Here is an 18,876-nt window from a genome sequence, read left to right on the forward strand (position 1 = left end):
TGTGCCAAGAGAATATATTTAATAAAAATTAAAATAATTTGATTTCCTTTCTCTGTTTTTCCTTTTCCATTCCCACTCTTCTTGCGTATAACTGACCATAATATGAATTTGAAGTTTCTTTTAAGATATCTGTTGTATTTATTGAATAAAAATATATGTTGTTTGTTACTGATTTTAAAAATCAGATGAGCTGAAACTTTTTTTCTCTCTTCTTCTCCATTTAAAAAAGGAACAGCACCAAGTTAATTTGCTTTTTACTCATGTGGACCTCAATAGGATCTTTTCTATGGGTCAGTAGCCGCCAACGAAGGTTTCGCTGACCCTGGTGGATGACTCCATTTTGCCAGACTAACCTTGTAAGTTGACACCTGTTCACTGGCAAGGCTAGCAGCAGCAAAGACAGAATTCTTCTCCTTCACAAATTTCCCAACTGTCAGTATTCTAGACTTGGATTTAAAAGGCCCAGTTTGTCTTAGAGAACCAGCAGTCCTTACTAGTGTAGTCAGGAAAGACCGAAGCTTATACCATCCTGGCTCTGATACTTAATAGCTGTGTAACCATGGGCTCCCACATTGTGGGCCAGGATTTCAAGGAACAGGGCCCTTAACTCCATTGCCCTCGCCGTGGAGTTTATTTATAGTATTCAAACCGGTCCAGTGGACAAAAGATATTGTGGATGCAGGTTCCCTGATTGTCATAGCTGCCCTCTGGATCTGAAATGTTACTTTTGCCTCTGAGGAATGAAGCAACGCACATATTAGTTAGAAATCAGTTCTGTGCAGAATTACAGGCTCATCCTGAGTGGCTTCAGAGCAACAGGTAGGGGGTGAAGTTTTAGGACTAAGGTAGAGATAAAGGGAGCTGGAATTTTTTATGAATGTACCAGTCAAGGTTAGAGAGGCTCAAGGCACTTTTTTAATTACTTTTTTTTTTTTTTTTTTTGCTATTAGGCATTTTTTTCTCTTCCCTTCCCAGTCACACTCTGGAAAAAAAAAAAGATAAAAAGAAAAGAAAAACTCATGTAACAAATATGCATAATCAAGCAAAACAAATTCTCATGTTGGCTGTGTCCAGAAATCTCTTTCTCCATATTTAGTCTGTCACGTCTTTCAAGAGATGAGTAGCATTCTGTCTTCAGTCCTTTGGAATCATGGTTTGTCAGAGTTCTTAGATCTTTCAGAAATCATTTTTACAATGTTACAGTAGAAATTGTGCTCCTTGTTCTACTCGCTTCACTTTGCTTGAGTTCATACAAGTTTTTTTCCAGATTTTTCTGCAGCACAATGGTATTCCATCACCTTTGCATATCATGATTTATCCAGCCATTCCTCAGTTGATGGCCACTCCCATAATTTCCAGTTCCTTGCCACTACAAATATCTTTGTATATAGGACCTTTTTCTTTCCTTTGATTTCTTTGAGGGGGGAGGTTTGGTGGTGGTGGTGGTGGTGGTAGAGGAGGAGGAACAGGGCAGAATGCAACAGGCCTACTTGTAGTATTGATGGGCTAAAGGCTGTGTAAGTAATTTGAGGCATAGTTCCAAACGGCTTTCCAGATTGACAGGATCAATTTGCAGCTCCACCAGGTATATCAATGTACCTATTTTCATGCAGTCCCTCGAGCATCTGTCATTTACCTCTGTTGTCAATTCTGCCAAATCCCAGTTGCTTTAATTTGCATTTCTCATTATTTGTGACTCGAAGCATTTTTTCATGTAGCCATAGATGGCTTGGATTTCTTCCCTTGAGAATTTGCCTATTCATATCCTTTGACCTTTTATCAATTGGGCAATGGCCCTAAGGCACTTTTGAACAAACTGTGGGATTGGTAGAATTCCTTTATTGGGTATCAGCAGCTTTACTTAACATACTGTGTTATTACAGCTGTTTCTGTCTACATGTACCCACTCTTCCCTCTTGAGGGAGAGCTTAATCTAACCAGAATGAACAAGTCATGTGATCTCACTGGGCCTCATTTTCCTCATCTGAAAAATGAAGAGGTAAGCTAGATAAACACTAAATCTTTTAAGTTTAAAATCCTTATTTAACATAATTTATAATCTACTAATGAGACGCACATAAAACTAAAGGCCCAGTGCTAGAAATCTGCACAAAGAATTTAAAATACATTGAGGGATGTCTTAGAGCAATTCTAGTCTGGAGAATCAGCAAAGAATTTTTTAGAGCTGGAAGAGGTTTGAAAGCAGTCTAGTCCAATACCCTCATTTCTGGAAACAGACCTGGAGAGGTTAAGTGTCTTGTGTGAAGTCAGCATGACAGAAGTAGGATTCAAACCTGGGTCTTCTGATAACAGATTTAGCATTTTCTCCCTGGACCACACATGAAAGATGTGGCATTTAAGCTTGCAGTGTCTAACTATTTGGTTCCCATATGGGCAAGATCCTTCCTGAGCCCCAAAGTCACTGCCAGTACCTGAAGCCATGTGGCTTCCTTGGGGCCAGGTGAGCTAGTGTGGTTTTGCCAATCAATGAACATTTGTAAACATTCCATTTATTAAGCACCTGTGTGTAAGGTGATGGGTCAGGGGTTATTAACCTTTTTTTCTGTCCTGCACCCCTTTGGCAGTGTGCTAAAGTTTATGGGACCTCAGAATAACTTTTTTAAATAATTAAAGGAAATGCTAAATTTCAGTTAGAAGTGAGTTAAAATAAAGATGTAATATTTCCCATCCAAGTTCACAGACATCCTGGAATCTAATCATGGATCCCTTGGGAGTCCTTGGACTGCAGATTAAGAACCCCTGGCCTAGGAATAGATGCAAACACAAAAATAAAAAGAGTAATTTGAAATAAGATAAATGTCTATATCTGCAGACAGGGGTGCCCTGAAGGCAGTGTGGTATTGGGGAAAGAGCAGTGGACTTTCTAGTCAGAAGCAGACCCAAGGATTCCGACCAGCTCTGCCGCTAACCTGAGTTTCCCTATCTGTAAAATGTGGAGATTTCCAAGATCAACCCTAAGACTCCCTTATAGCCTATGATTTCTAAGTCATTTTGTTTTAGGGGTCGCTGCCATTTATTGATCATTATGGTTATAAAAAGCATCTCTTCTAATCCCATTTTACAGAGGAAGAAACCTACCAGTTGTGTGATGTGATCTTGGCCAAATCATTTCTCCGAGTTTCTACTTCCTTTTCTGTAAAACAGGGATGATAATACTTCAACCGTCTACCACAAAGACACATGAGAGACCCACTAAACTATAACATGCCTTAGAAAAAGTCAAACATCAGGAGAGCGTGTAATCAAGCCTGCGGCTCCCATGCTGCCTTGAGGGAGGGAGGGCCCTTCGCCACTAGAGGGCACTGCTTCTGCTCTCTTCCCAGAGGATGGTGTTAACCTGAACCAGAAGGCACCTGAGACCTGCTTCAGCCCGACCTGTGGTTGAGGGTTAGTGCTGCATGAGTCACCTGGGCAGCCTTCGGTGGTCCTAGGATGACATAAAAGTACAAGAACGCCACGTGACCTCTGTCTCCCAGTCTGTGCTTTGCACACTACGTCCGTCCACCGAACTCCCCACCCCCACTCCCATTGCTGGGCAGCATCTCTTGGAATGTCTGCTTTCCTTCAAGACTTCGCTCAGGTAGCACCTCTGGTAGACCTTTCTTAATTCACACCCTCTTCCCCCAATTCATCATTTACTGATCCGTGTACATGCTGTTTCTCCCTCGTCCTAAATGAGGATGGCACCCAGAACGGCTGCTTCCAACTTGGGCTCAGAAGACCCTGGCTTCAGCCTCTTGCTTCCTCTCTTCCTCCTGTCCCCCACCCCCAATCAGGAAGCTCCTTGAGGACAGGCACTAGTAGTACCCAGCACAGTAGTACCCAGTGAACAGCAGGCACTTATTGAGACAGATTCTATGTGGTCTGCCTTTCATCTTTGTCTTTGTATGCCCAGCACCCAGCCCAATGCCTTGGACAGAGTGCACTTAATAAGTGTCCAGTGGTTGAATCGAGGGTCGTGAAACCATAGGTTTAAAGCTAGAAGGGACCTTAGAGAGTGAATTCAAACCCTTTCATTTTATAAATGAGGAAACTGAGGTCTAGTCAAGGGAAAGGAGGGACTCGCTAAGCCAAGCCAGGACTTCTCTTGACTTCCGGTTCTGCCCTCATCCCCATTAAGTTATGACATCTGTTCACCGCTACACTGCCTGACTTTAGGAATGGATGTCAGTCGTTACTTCTCCTTCCCACACTAGTCTTAGAAATGGGTTGGAGTTCAAATCTAGCCTCAGACACTTGACACTCTTTATAGATGGTACAACAGGTTTGGCGGGGGGGGGGCGGATCTCATAGCTATCGAGGTGCCAAAATGATTCCAAAAGGACAAAACAGGATAATTTAAGATAGAAGAGGAAAGCTGCAAAGTGTACTCTAAAAGGCCAGATTTGAAAGTGAGGAATCCTCAGCTCAAATCCCCATTCAGACATTGGCCCTGGGAGAGCTGCTTGATTTCAAGGGCCTCAGTTTCCTCATCTGTACAGAATGAGACTAATAGGGCTTGTGCCACTTATATTCCCACTTAGACTCACTTCAAAGGAAGTGAGAGATGTGCTTCTAAAACCTGAAAGCCCTGGAAAAATGGTAATGGCGCGTTGAGGCGAAGTTGACCCAAGCACCTGGGCACTAAATTTCAGATGGTTTCCTGGCAGCAGAGACTTTTTTTTTTGCATTCTTTAGTTGTCTTTGTCTGAAGCCAGGGAGTTCGCAGCTCTCAGTCTGGGTGACGTTATCATCGAATGACAGGGGGCAGCTGGATGGGGGTGGGGCCGGGCCAGCTGCCGGCAGGTTCGTCCCAGGGCTGAGCTTCAGCTCCTGAGACCCCAGAATGGGCAGACCCTGGCTCCAGCCTCCTGCTCCCTCTCTTCTCTCCTCTCCTGTGTTCCTTCTCCCCTCCCCACCCCATTGTCTTTGTCCATCCTCATGGTCTAATTACAGTCTGAGTGAAATTTTCTTCCCCCATTCTCTACCCAGGCACCGTGTGGGCCCCCGAGGTCATGTCTGGGCAGCCCCATGAGAACAGTTGTCTGCATAGCTGGGCAGTGGAGACAAGGCTCCTGGCAACGGGGTTGGCCCCTGGCCTTGTCTGTCCTCCAAGGGCCGTGGGTAACGAGGGGAATTAGATAAAGAAGCCATCAGGCCTGCCGCTTCCCAGGGAGGTGGAGGGAAGGGACCTTAGAGGGCATCTGGTCTGACCCATCCCCAAAAGGGATGCTCCTTTACACCATCTCTGACAAGCAGTCATCCGGCGACAGGGAACTCACTACCTCATGAGGCAGTGTATTCCACTCGTTATAGCTCCAGTTAGTATACTGAGGAAGATTGGCTTTCCATCGAGGCAAATTGGCCGTGGTGCATTTTCTACCCATTGTTCTTAATTCTGCTCTCTGGGGCCAAGAATGACCCTCTGCCCCTTGGACCACCCCTTATGCTCCCTTCTCCCCCAGCTAAGCACAGCTTCACCTTCTGATCCCCATTCGGCCTTGTCTCCAGGTCCCTCTCCATCAACCCACTCTCCAGGTCGCCAGGGATGCTCCAGTAGGCACTGATGATGTCTGAGCTCTGAACCCAGTTCGTCAACCTTTAGCCCTTCCTCCGTGGGGAGTCAAAAAGACCAGCACTGAGTCCTGGCCCTTCGCTTTGCCCTCTGTGGGCCTGTTTCCTCTTCTGTTAAATGGAGTACTTACTAGGTGATCTCCAAGGTTCCGTGCAGTCCCACAGAACTAGGGAGCACGGGGTACTCTGAGCTTCGGGAGGAATGAGTGGGAAGCAAACATTTCTTCCTGCTCCAGGGCGACAGCCGACAAAAGGACTCATGCCCACTAGAGAGGGCCTTTGGTTCTAGAAGGCCCCTAGAAAAAACATCCCTGTTCCTCAGGCCTGTTACCAAGAGAGGCAAAGGTCCCCAGGTAAGGATGCAGAGCTCTTAGGGCAGTGAGGGCTGGGAAGGAGCTGAGACCTAGCCTGAGGCTGCAACCACCAAACAGGTATATCAAATGGGGGTTTCCCCAATGAGAGGCACAGAAAGGAGCAGGTAGGAGGAAGCTTAGGATAAACCCTCCCCCATTTCTCGCCTTTCTGACCCCATCCACTCACAAGGTATGATGAGTGGAATTCGTCCCTAAAGGGCTTGAGCCAGGCAAAGGGAAGGTGTGTCTCAGGAAGACCCTGCCCCCCGAAAAAATCCTCCCTTAAATTCCAGCTTCTGGTTCTAAATTCTTAGGTTCCAAATGCCTCCGGTTGGAGACACCGGGAGAAGGTTAGCAGGCTAAAGATGACCACCTGGAAGAAAGAAAGTTGCCCCAGAGAGACAAAAAGACCCAAAGACACAGACCCACTACACTCCCAGAGGCAGGGCAGACCCTGGCTAAGCTCCTGACCCAAGGAATGATGGATTTGACAGCCTTCTACATGTCAACCATTATCCTCCTTTATTCAAGTAAAACAGGGGCCCATAATCAAGGGTTCATGAACTTTAAAAAAAAAATTCTGATAATTGTATTTCAAAATAATTGATTTCCTTTGTAATCTTAGATATTTTATTTTATGCATTTAAAAACCTTATTCTGAGAAAAGGGTGCATAGATTAAGGGTTCCAGGATGCAATAAAAGATCCTGAATTAAAATAAGAAGCAAACTCAGCCGATGTAGGAGAATACTTCAGCCACCTTCCACGTGCCCATGAGGCTCTTTTCTCTCTCTCTCTCTCTCTCTCTCTCTCTCTCTAACCCTCCATTTCTGAGAAAGAGGGATCAGAGCGGAGCCAGAAATGGGGGTTTTCTCCCATCCTGTCCTATCAGTCCGTCTCCTGGAAAGGCTGATTCGATGGGACCCCTTTTCTCACCATCCTTGTCAAAGGTCCCAGGGACCAGCCCAGCTTCCAGGAGACAGCAGAGGTCAAAGTCGGAGGGAGAGGCAAGGTCAGAGCCAGGACAGAGGCTCCCAGCCTGGGGGGCCATGGTCTCAGGCACTATGGGTGAAACTGGTGGATGAGAAGGGGAGGAGTCCTGAGCAGAGATGGTGGCAGCCCTTCCCCCCAGCCCTGCTCAGTACAGAAGAGCCAAGCCTCCCTATATGCCCTGGCACCATTCCAGGCCACGCTCTGGCCTGACAGACCTGAAGAAGAAGGCTATACCTCCCCTATGCACACAGTCACATAACCCTAGTCCCCCCCAAGGTGGGCTAGGAAGATGCCAGGCGCTGGTGGAAGTAGAGGCCAAAGAGACTGGTAAGCAGCTGGCATGCAGCTGTCCACCAGGTGAAGAAGGCGAAGAGGCCCCGATAGAAAGCAGGGGCGAAGAGACCCCCCAGGGCACCCAGGATCTGGGCCACTGTGGCCTGCACCTCATCTTCTCCAGGGGTGGCAGCCAGGGCCGGCGGTGGGACTGGCCTGAGGGGATGGCTGGTAGACCCCAGGCCCCAGGAATAGCCACCTGTGGAGATGGGCAGAAGACAGTGAGGGGAAAGAGCTGGGAGGTGGTCCAGCTCTGGATCCCCCCCCAGCCCAACCCATACCTAGAGTCTTCAGTAACAGCGTAAGGTGAAGGGTGAGGATGATGGGGGCCAGGTACTGCAAGCTCACCACCGCGACGTAGCAGTAAATCCGTGTGATCTGGAGAGTGGGAAGAAGAAAGCAAGGGGCTGCCACTGCTGCTCACGAGGCTTCTAGGGCTCACCTATAAAGGGGAGAGCAGGAGGCCTAATCTATACTCCAGGGATGCTGGGAAAGACCCATCAGTAATAATAATAATAATAATAATAATGACAGCTCCCATTTCTATAGTGTTTGATACACAGCAACCCCATGAGATACGGAATGCATTTCTGGAGCATCATCCCCATTTCATAGATGGAGAAATTGAGGGACAGAGGTTCAATGACTTGCCCAAGGTCCCAAAGCCAGTTAGTGTTGGAGCCAGGATTTGAACCTGTTTCTGATTCCAAATACACCTTTATGATGCACCAAGCTGCCTCTGGGTCCCAAAACTGGGGAAATGAACCAGACTCCTAAGTCCTAGACCGGAATCCCACCCTCACTAAATGGATGTCCCTTCCCAGCTCGGTCCCCCCTCCACAGAGCTACCAAGGCACAACTGGACCAGGCTTCTCCCCGCTCCCTGTTACCTTGAAGGCCAAAGACCAACTCCCCTGGCACATACAGCTCTTCAGAGCCTGGATCCAGCCTCCCAGTCTCACTGCCCTCCCCACCCGGCCTCTTACTGTCTCCCCTCCGTGGCTTCCACCTCCCACCTCTGCACGGGCATCTGTCCATCCCCTGTGCCTGGAGAGCACGATCTCCTGCCCAGCCCCGCAGAAACCCTCACTTCTTTCCAAGCTCAGCCTGAGGTCTCCTCTAATGCCTCTGAGAATCACTTTGTGGTGGGGGTGTGTGTGTGTGTGTGTGTGTGTGTGTGTGTGTGTAGAATACATGTATACAGATGGGTAAGTATATATACACTATTTATGTATGTTATGTAATTATACTATTTATGTATAAAATATCAGCATATGAATACCTACCCCTATCCCATTAGGAAAGCCTATATACATATACCTGTATATGTATAGAATGTATTATGTACATGTGTGTACACAAATATATGCACTGTGTATACATACATATGTATATGTGTATGTCTACATATATGTACCTAGGCTCCCCTAACGGAATCTAATTCATACATGTCTGTGTGTGTACCTATATAAATATATGTATGTAGACTCCCCTAATGAAACAGAATCTGATAGACATACAGGGTATGTGCCTGTGTATGTATAAATGTGTGTGTATGTGTGTGTGTATACACACATCTGTGCAGGCTCCTCAATGGAATGGAATCTGACATATATGTATATGTATCTGTATGTGTATATGTATATAAATGTGTGTATGTGTATACACACACATCTATGTAGGCTCCTCAACAGAATGGAATCTAACAGACATGCATATATATGCCCATGTGTATATGTGTGGTATGTGTGTACATATACATGTGTAAGTAGGCTCCCATGATGAAATAGAATCTGATATATAAATGTATGGAGAAACCAGGAGAAGTTTAGTTGGCTAAAGATGAATACCTAAAAGAAAGAATGTTGCCCCAAAGGGATAATAAGTCTCCTTAGGACCCCACACTCAAATCCACTACACTCCCAGAGGCAGGTTAGACTTTGGCTGTATGTGTGTATGTGTGTGTGTGTGTATATATGTATGTGTGTATATGTGGGTACTTGTATATATGTGTATGTGTGTGTATATACATATATATATAAATATATATATACGTGTGTGTGTGTGTGTGTGTGTGTGTATACATACATATCCACACACGGATATAGTCTCCCCTAATGGAATGGCATCTAAGACAGACATATATGAGTGTGTGTGTATGTATACACATACATATATATGTGCACAGGATCTCCCAATGGAATGGTGTCTACGCCCCTAGAATGCAGGGGCTTTTTGTTTTGAATCTTAGTAGTGCCAGCACCCAGCCCAGCACCTGACACATAGTAGGGGCTTAATGATGTTTGCCTGATCAACGGATTCCTAGGTGTGTGACCATGAATGTCATTTCAGCCCTTTTCACTGTTTCCTCCTCCACAAAGTGCAGATAATCCTATTTCACAGGGAAATCAATCATCTGGGATATTCCCCATGAGGGAATGGGATCAAAGGGCCCATGGAAAGATCTTTGGGGAGTTTGCAGAGAGTGTACTCTATATGTCCGGCCTTGTACTGAGGACTGGGGTAAATGGAGTAAAATGAATGAACTAATTTCTCTCCTGAGGAGCTGACCTTCTAATGGGGGAGACAGCCAGTCCAGACAAAAATGTCTCTAGAACAAATATAAAAAGAGTTTGATAAAGTATAGAGTGGTTCAATGCAAGATCGTCTGGGTGGGTGGGTAGGGGCAGGGGAGAAGGAAAGCCATGCTGAAGAAAGTGGCTCTCGTGAGGAAGAGAGAGATTCCATGACCCAGGTGAGAGGGGAAGGCATTCCAGGCATGGAAGACGGCCAGTGCAAGGGCACAGAGATGAGAGAGTGAGCACTGTGGGTGAGGGAGAGAGGAGGCCAGCCTGGCTGGGTTACTGAGTGCAGGAGGGTAAGTTATGCCCAGAAACTGGAGAGGGTGGTACCATGTTGTGAAGGGCTTTCAAAGCTAAACAAGGGGATGGACATTTTATCCCAGGGCCAATAGGAAGCCACTGGTGTTGGCTAAGCAGAGCCGTCCCATGCTCAGGTCTGCACTTCAGGAATCCCTTTGGCAGCAGCAGGGAGTGAGACGAGTGTGGGGAGAAATCTGAGGCAGAAAGACCAAGTAGGAAGCTGCTGCGATGATCCGGGTGGGAGACGAGGAGGGTCTGCACTATAGTGGAGGTGTGTGAGAGAAGAGGAGAGGGGCAGGGGTGCAGGAGATCCTGTGGAGATAGAAAGATCAAGAAACACCTGGCTATGGAGAGTGAGAGCAAGGGGTCAAGGACAGTGATGAGGTTATGGTTTAGTGGGGTTGGCAGGTGCTAGTGGAACCTTGGAGAGGGACAGGAAAGCTGGGAGGAGGGGCGGAATTGGGGGCCCACGAAGGGGGCAGCTTGAGACATCTCTGGACCATCCAGGTGGAAATGTCCACTAGGCTATCAGAGATGCAGGACTGTAGGCGAGGAGAGAGACGGAAGCTGAGGGTTATCGGCATGGAGGTGGTAACTAAAGCCATCGGAGCTGATGAGATTACTAAGAGAGAGAAGAGAAGGGCCAAGGACAGAATCTGGGGGAACACTCACAGTTAGGGGGTGGGATAGGCCTGACGAGCCAATAAAGAAGACGGAGGAGTGGCCCGGTGGAGAAGAATAATGTGAAAAACCAGGGACGAGAGAGAATCCAGGAGGGGAGGGTGCTCAACCATGCCACCTGCGGCAGACAGTCTGAGAAGCAGGAGGACTGAAGAAAGACCACAAGATTTGGCAATGAAGAGATAACTGGGCTCCTCATGGTGGCGCACGCCTGTGATCCCTGGTATTGGGTGAGACTGAGGCTGATGGACCACTCGCACTCAGGAGCTCTAAGCTGCCATCAGTGTCCACACTAAGTCTATGCCAATGCGGAGAGCTTTTGGGAGGAGGAGGCCGGAAGGGTGAAGCAGCCCAGGATGGAAACAGAGCAGGTCAAAGTCTTAGTGCCAGTCAGCAGTGGGACCAAAGACTGGAGAGGTCAACTGTACTTCTAGCCTAAGAATGGAGACAGGAAGGGAGGAAGGGAAGGAGGGAAGGAAGGGAGGGAGGGAGGGAGAGGCAGAGAAAGGAAGAGAGAAGAAGGAAAGAGAAAGAGAAGGAGAGAAGGAGAAGAGAGAAAAAGAAAAGAGAAAAAAGGAAGGAAGGAAGGAAGATAGCTAGATTGGTAACTTTGGAGAGAGCAATTTTAGGTGAATGATAAAGAAGGGATATAGAGTAAGATAAGGTTAAATACAGATAAATAAAGAAGGGATGGAATAAGTGGGAGTAAATGAAGATAGCAAATAGGACCTTTTTTTTTTTTTTCCAGAAAGCAAGTCTAGACAAGTGAGAAAGGGAGGAGATACAGGACAAGAGCTCCAGGGAAGGGAGCAACCAGCAAAGGTCGTTGGGGACAGGGGAGACTTGGGCATCTCTAAAGGCTGGAGAAAAGGAACCAATGATAAAGAGAGGTAGAAAATTAGGAAAAGGGGGAGGGGATGATTTAGGATGTAATCTGCTAAGAAAGACAGGAGGGAATGGCACCAGAGTGGGGCTGGCTAGGCCAGGGGAAGGGCCACTTCTCTGACAACCTGGGGGAAAGGAGACAAGAACGGGGGATGATGAGATGAAAAGAATGGGAGAAAAGGAAGCTCTTAGAACGGCCTCAGTCTTCTCAATTAAGAGACAGGGTCCTCAGGTGAGAGGGCAGGAGGAGGAGGCATGAGAAGCTTGAGGGAGGAACAGAGTGAGATGGGGAATCATTTAGGGAGGAATCAAAGGACAGTCCTGCTGTAGGGAGGGCCCAGCTGCAGTTGGGGACGTGAACTGATAACGCACCAGTCAGCAAAGTTCTGCAACATTCTGCTCAGCAGCATATGAGGAGAGAAGGAGGCAGCCAGTGGGAGGAATCCAGAGCTGAGATTTGGCAGGAGATGAAGGCACCAAATGGCGAGGGGTTCCAGAGCACAAAACAAACGGGACTTAGGGATGAAATGGCCAATGAGAGGATCGTGATTGGAAAGGAAGGAAAATCCTCTGCAAATCATTGAAGTGTTATGGAAATGAGAGTGATTGCCACACCACACCATGACTTTGCATCTGCCAACTCTTCTCCATCTCCATGGATCCAACTCCATCCCTGGCCTCTCACCTGAACTACTGCTGACTCCTAAACAGCCTCCCCACTTCCACACTCTTCCCACGTTGCCAGCGTCATCTTCCCAAAGCCCAGCTCCGTCCCCACCTTCTCCCTCCCCTGCTCACACATCTGCTATGGCTCCCCTGGACTCAAAGAAGAAAGCCCAAATTCCTCAGCTTGGCCTTTAAGACCCTCCAGTGCCTGGCCCCAGGACCCTCCTCCGCTCTAAGGAGGCAGGACTCCTCACTACAGACTAGGAACACCCACGTCTCCTCACCCTCATTCTCCCAGCCTCCTTACCAAGCTCTCCATCATTGCCCAAATCCAAATCCTCCGCTGAATGGTATTCGCTGAGTCTGAACCACACATTCTAATCATTTGCTCATCATTTCATATTTTCAACCAAGCAAAGGGAATTCGCCTAAAGTCAGATGTAGTGGACAGACTTGGAGTCAGAAAGACCTGGGTTCAGAGCAGCTAGGTGACGAAGTGGATAGAGTGCCGGCCTTGGAGTCAGGAGGAACTGAGTTCAAATCTGGCCTCAGACCAAGTACTTGACACTTACTAGCTGTGTGACCCTGGGCAAGTCACTTAACCCCAACTGCCTTAAAAAAAAAAAAAAAGACCTGGGTTCCATTCCTGTCTCAGACAAAGACCAGCTACGTGACTCATCTGTAAAGTGGGGATGATAATAATAAAAACCTCCCTCCTGGGGCTCTCAGGAGGATCAGATCAGATAACATGTGTAATGTATTCGGCAGACTTTCCAATGCTACATTAAAGCATTCAAGTTTGCAAAGTGCTGTACAATAATTCCATCACTTCGTCCTCTCATCAACCATTGGATTGTCCCAATTTTACAGACGAAGAAACTGAGGCAGATGGAGGTCAAGTAACTTGTCCAGGATCACACAGCTATTGAGACAGCATTTGAACTCAGACCTTCCTGACATCAAGTCCAATTTTCTATCCCCTGAGACCCCTAACTACCTGTATAAATGTCTGTTATTATTGTTCTAAACCACACTCAACAGACAGGAGATACTATGGCTTAAAGAGGGGCCTAAGGTAAGAGTAGAATCTGCCCACCCTGTGGAGGAAGCCCATCCCTCCCAGCTGTGTCATGGACTACCTGCATGTCCTTGGGCAAGTCACAGCCTCTCCAGGCCTCAGTCTCCTCTTCTGTAAAAGGAGAGGGCAGGCCTCAATGACCTCTCAGGCCCCGTCTGAGTCTAGGCCATGGACTACAATGCCCCGCCTGGCCGTGCCAGGGCCCCTACCCTGCGCTGGATCTCCAGTGCACTGATGCGCCCAGCCTCCTTCCTCATCTGTTCCACCCAGCGCTGGGCCAGGCACAGGTAGGCCTGCAGGTGGGGCCTGGTTACAGCCAGCCTCACCAGGCACAAGGCCAGCACCAGCCACAGGCGCACGGAGTCAAAGGCAGAGTCCGACAGTCTGTAAGAAGCAGGGAGAGAAAGGGGTGGATCAGGGAGGCGCCCGGAGCCAGCCTCTCCACAGGCGCCTCGGACACACAGGCTCCTAAGATGCCCACTCTGCCCCATCCTCAACAGGACAAAGCCTCCCCCGCCTGCCTCCTCTCAGGAGAGGGTCACGGAGCAGGCTCAGCTCTCAGGACACCTGCTCCTGTTACACAAAACAGGACAGGGAAACTGAAACCTGGAGAAGGTAAGCGACGTGTCCAAGACGCCCAAGCAATGGGCGGCAGGGCCCAGCCTCACCCCTGGGTCTCTGCCCCTCCAGTCCTTGGCACCTGAGCATGCACTAGGTGCTTAACGGATGTTTGCTAGTTGTGCCCCACGGCCCCTGGGGAGACATCGCCAGCCCTCCCTGCCGTTAGCCCTGCAGCCCCGCTACTGCCCACCATCCCGGCCCAAGATACACACAGCTGGACAGGGGCTGTCTTTCCCATGGGGGCTTGCAGGAGGAAGTCCCGGGCAATGGGTTTGATCCACAGACACAAAATCAGCACAGGAGCCAGGAAACTGGTGTGGAGGACGAGCCTGCAGTTCCAAGGAGAGGCAGGAAGAGTAAGCAAGAGTGAACCTCTCTGGCCCCAAGGAAGTGAGGGGGAGGGGGCTGCCCTCCTGCACTTCTGGAGCCTCTTTTCCCATGCTCCCCCAGACCCTGCAAAGCCCCATCCTCCCCCAAGCCACATAACTGGAGCAGGGGTTGATCGGCTGCCAGGTGCAGAGCATCCAGGTGGGTCTGAGCCAGGCGCAGGCCTGGAAACGTGAGGCAGGCCCCCAGGACAGAGCACACAGCCACCAGGACCAGGCGGAAGGTCAGCTTGATCAGGGGGATCCTGCAGGAAAAATACATTGTGCAGTCAGCAAAGGCCAAGGCCAGAATGGGGGAGGGGAAAGAGCCCTGCCTAGAAGCCACGAGACCCAAGTTTGAGGCCTCACTCTGCCAGCCACTGACTGTGACTGTCACTTCGAGTCTGCAGGCCTCAATTTCCCCATCCTTAAAAGTAGGGAGGGGGGCAGCCGGGTGGCACAGTGGATAGAGCATCGGCCTTGAAGTCAGGAGGACCTGAGTTCAAATCCGGCCTCAGACCAAACACTTGACACTTACTAGCTGTGTGACCCTGAGCAAGTCACTTAACCCCAATTGCCTAAAAGAAAAAAAAGTAGGGAGGACTAAGAGATTTCCAAGATACCTTTTAGCTCTGACATCCTGTGTTCTAAGGGCCCTCCCAGCTCTGACATCCTGTGTTCTAAGGGCCCTCCCAGCTCTGACATGCCATGTTCTAAGGGCCCTCCCAGCTCTGACATCCTGTGTTCTAAGGACCCTCCCAGCTCTGACATTCTCTGTTCTAAGGGCCCTCCCAGCTCTGACATTCTGTGTTCTAAGGGCCCTCCCAGCTCTGACAGTCTCTCTTCTAAGAACCCTCCCAGTTCTGACATCCTGTGTTCTAAGGTCCTCCTAACTCTGATATTCTGGGTTCTAAGGACCTTCCCTCTATTACATTCCTCAAAGTTTCTCACCGTCACTACTTCTCTCTTCTCCTTCCCTGTGGCCACAGAAGACATCCCATGTCTTTCATTTAATCCCTCTACCTTCGCCCTTGATCCTCTACCCGCCTCCAGGCTCTCGCCCTAACCATCATCTCCTCCCTCTTGTGCATCCTCAGTCTCTCCCTTGACTACAAACCCAGTCAGGTCTCCACCAACCTAGAAGAAGCCTTCCTTGAGTCTTTTAGGCCAACCAGACCTCCTCACCCCCACCCCCACCCCACCTACCCCCCCACCTTTGCCACTAAAAGGCATTTATACCCCCCCAGTCCCTCCACTTCCTCACTGGTTGAAATTCAGCATCTGCCCTGACCATCATATTCCTCTCTCCAAGGTTACCAAAGACCTTGCAGCCCCCAACTCAGTGGCCTTTCCCCCTCCAGCCTCCTTTTTCCTCATCTTCTGATGCTCCTGACCACCACCCCCTGCCACAGATGCTCTCCACTGCTGGCTTCAGACACCAGGCTCTCCGAGCTGCTCCTCGTCCTCTCCGTGACCCTTTAATGGGGAAGGGGGGGTTTGCCCCAGGGTCTGTCCTGAGCCCGTCCTCCCCCCCATCCATTCTTCATTGTGCTGGCAGAATCATCTTTCTCAGGCCCAGATCCGGTCATGCCGTTCCTTTGCTTAAATTATCTTCAGCGGTTCCAGATCACCTCGAGATGAGTTCAAACTTCTCTGCCTAGCATTCAAGGCCTGGTGCCACTTTTCCTTTCTAGTCTTACCTCATTTTACTCCCCCGGCCAAACTGTAAACCTCTCTTTCCTTCTGAAAGCTCCCACCTCCATTCCTTGACCCACACTGTTTCCTATGCCAGCGATGCCTTCCCTCCTATTCTTTGCTTATGGAATTGCAAACCATTCTCTAAATGATAGCTCCAGGAAGCCTTCCTTGATCTTCCCCAGCTGATAACAATGTTCCCCATCAGACCTCACAAAGCACTGTGTTCATAGCTCTTGAGTGTACTGAGGTCAGTCAGTCAGTCGATAAACATTTTTAAGTGCCTCCTATGTGCCAAGCATTGTGCTAAGCATTTAGCATGTAACACTGTCCATTAGAATCAGCTGTGTTTGGCGGATCCAGTGAGCATGTAAAGCATACATAAGGCACTCGGTGTGCATCCCTTAAAACACCATCAGTATTACCAAGCCTTCTCCTCCTAGCCTAGACAGTGAGCCTCAGGCTGTCTCAGAACCCACCTAGGACCAGGAGTTCCTGCCCCCTTTGCCACACCTCTTCCATCCCTCCTACAGTGGGGGAGCCCAGAACCTACCTCATACCATGGATGAGAGGTAGAAGTCCCAAGTCTATTCTTTCAAGTCCACTGGACCCTGTCATCTGCCCTGCCCCTACCCTGGCACTGCTTAGTTTATTTTTCTATTTACATGCCTAGCACTTACCCTAACAAATGTTTTTTCCTTCACTCATTAATTAACGCTTATTGAATTAAGTCAGCCTCTCCCAGCTCTGGCATTCTAGGACGCTAGCTCCCTGGGCCTTGCACCAGGTCACAGGGAAGTCAGAAAATCCTTATGTACGAAGTTCCCCTAATCCAGCCCACAGTCCCCCTTCCTCCACCCTCCCCCTGTTCCTGCCCATGCACTTACCACCAATCGCAGCCACGGTTCTTCAGCAGAGGCTCTAAATTTTGGGTGATGCTGGCCAGGCCTGCCATGGTACAGAAGAGAACCAACATCAGCGACCCCAGCTGGAGGGGTTGGCCTGAGTGAGAGGACAGGGGCCCCGCCATCCCCATATCTCCAGAGGGCCCCTCCTCTCTACCCTTCTGAAGCTTGTCCTTTGAGGCCCACCTCCTCTTTGAAGCCTCCCCTGGTTGCCCCAGTCCACATAGATCTCTGCACTCTTACACACAGGACCTTCATGGAGCACATGCCCATCCAGTGGTGCAGCTCACCACCAATCCCAGGCTCATGGGACCCAAACTAAAGCCGAGGTAAAGGCAGCGGGAACCTTTGGTGGGAGAGTCACCTTCAGGTTTGTGGATGGTCTGTCTCGACCCCCACCCCCTTCCCCAGGGCCCCAGTCCCATGGTCCCCACAGACCTGGCTCCAGGCCGAACTCCAGGATGTCTTCTCGGACCACCAGCACCAGCATGGCCAGCAGTAGGAAGATGAAGGCGAAAGCGAGGCAGACAGAACGCTCCCCGCCCTCCTCCGAGGAGAAGTACAGCCTCATCACCGTCAGAAACACCTTGCTGGAGCCCCCACAGCTAAGGATGTGCTCAGGCAGCCTGATGGACAGTGGGGCGAGGGGACAGGGGGAGCAGGCCTGGAGCTGGGGGGCGCTGGTAGAGAGATGGGGGACCACCTCCAAGCTGGGATCCTCCTTTCCACTCCACCTGGCCCTCAGGGAGGTATCAGTGCACTCCCCTTGAGAAGCCGGAGGAAAAGCCCTGACAGCAGTCAGGACCTGGGCACAGCTTCTACTGTTTACACCTGTGTGATCAGGCCAAAGTCATGGCCTCTCTGACCTTTCGGTCTCCTCCTCTATAAATTAAAGAATTTGGACTAGATGGCCTCATTCTGTATTCTAAAGGCCCTCCCAGCTCTGACATTCTGTGTTCTAAGGGCCCTCCCAGCTCTGACCTCTTGGGTTCTAAGGGCCCTCCCAGCTCTGACATCTTGGGTTCTAAGGGCTCTCCCAGCTCTGACATCCTCTGTTCTAAGGGCCCTCCCAGCTCTGACATCCTGGCTTCTAAGGGCCCTCCCAGCTCTGACATCCTGGCTTCTAAGGGCCCTCCCAGCTCTGACATCCTGTGTTCTAAGGGCCCTCCCACCTCTGACATCTTGGGTTCTAAGGGCCCTCCCAGCTCTGACATCTTGGGTTCTAAGGGCCCTCCCAGCTCTGACATCCTGTGTTCTAAGGGCCCTCCCAGCTCTGATATCCTGTGTTCTAAGGGCCCTCCCAGCTCTGACATCCTGTGTTCTAAGGGCCCTCCCACCTCTGACATTCTGTGTTCTAAAGGCCTTTCCAGCTCTGACATTCTGTATTCTAGGGGCTCTCCCAGCTCTGACATTCTGTGTTCTAAGGGCCCTCCCAGCTCTGACATCTTGGGTTCTAAGGGCCCTTCCAGCTGTGACATCCTGGGTTCTAAGGGTCCTCCCACCTCTGACATTCTGTATTCTAAATGCCCTTCCAGCTCTGACATTCTGTATTCTAGGGGCCCTCCCAGCTCTGACATTCTGTATTCTAAAGGCCCTCCCAGCTCTGACATTCTGTGCCCTAAGGGCTCTCCCAGCTCTGACATTCTGGGTTCTAAGGGCCCTCCCACCTCTGACATTCTGTATTCTAAAGGCCCTTCCAGCTCTGACATTCTGTATTCTAGGGGCCCTTCCAGCCCTGACATTCTGTGTTCTAGGCGCCCTCCCAGCTCTGACATTCTGTGTTCTAAGGGCCCTCCCAGCTGACATCCTGGGTTCTAAGGGCTCTCCCAGCTCTGACATCCTGTGT

The 18,876-nt window shown here is 49.6% G+C and overlaps 1 protein-coding gene across 4 annotated transcripts in view; it reads right to left on the reverse strand.

The window, feature by feature from the left end:
* Positions 1–6,530: 6,530 nt before the first annotated feature.
* TMEM161A (transmembrane protein 161A) overlaps positions 6,531–18,876 on the reverse strand; it is a 16,054-nt gene continuing 3,708 nt past the window's right edge. For 2 of the 4 annotated variants that reach the window (XM_027853301.1, XM_027853305.1), the window contains 7 exons: positions 17,469–17,861; positions 17,013–17,073; positions 14,553–14,696; positions 14,278–14,394; positions 13,654–13,828; positions 7,534–7,630; positions 6,531–7,451 (listed from right to left, as the gene is read on the reverse strand). In XM_027853301.1, coding sequence (XP_027709102.1) covers positions 7,201–7,451; positions 7,534–7,630; positions 13,654–13,828; positions 14,278–14,394; positions 14,553–14,696; positions 17,013–17,073; positions 17,469–17,861 — 1,238 coding nt within the window. In that variant the 3' untranslated portion in view covers positions 6,531–7,200. Of the gene's footprint in view, positions 7,452–7,533; positions 7,695–13,653; positions 13,829–14,277; positions 14,395–14,552; positions 14,697–17,012; positions 17,074–17,468; positions 17,862–18,876 lie in introns of all 4 variants that reach the window. The other 2 variants (XM_027853303.1, XM_027853304.1) reach the window with 2 other exon arrangements.

The sequence above is a fragment of the Vombatus ursinus genome, unplaced genomic scaffold, assembly GCF_900497805.2.
Source record: "Vombatus ursinus unplaced genomic scaffold, bare-nosed wombat genome assembly UNPS02009918.1, whole genome shotgun sequence".
In the NCBI taxonomy this organism is placed as follows: Eukaryota; Metazoa; Chordata; class Mammalia; order Diprotodontia; family Vombatidae; genus Vombatus; species Vombatus ursinus.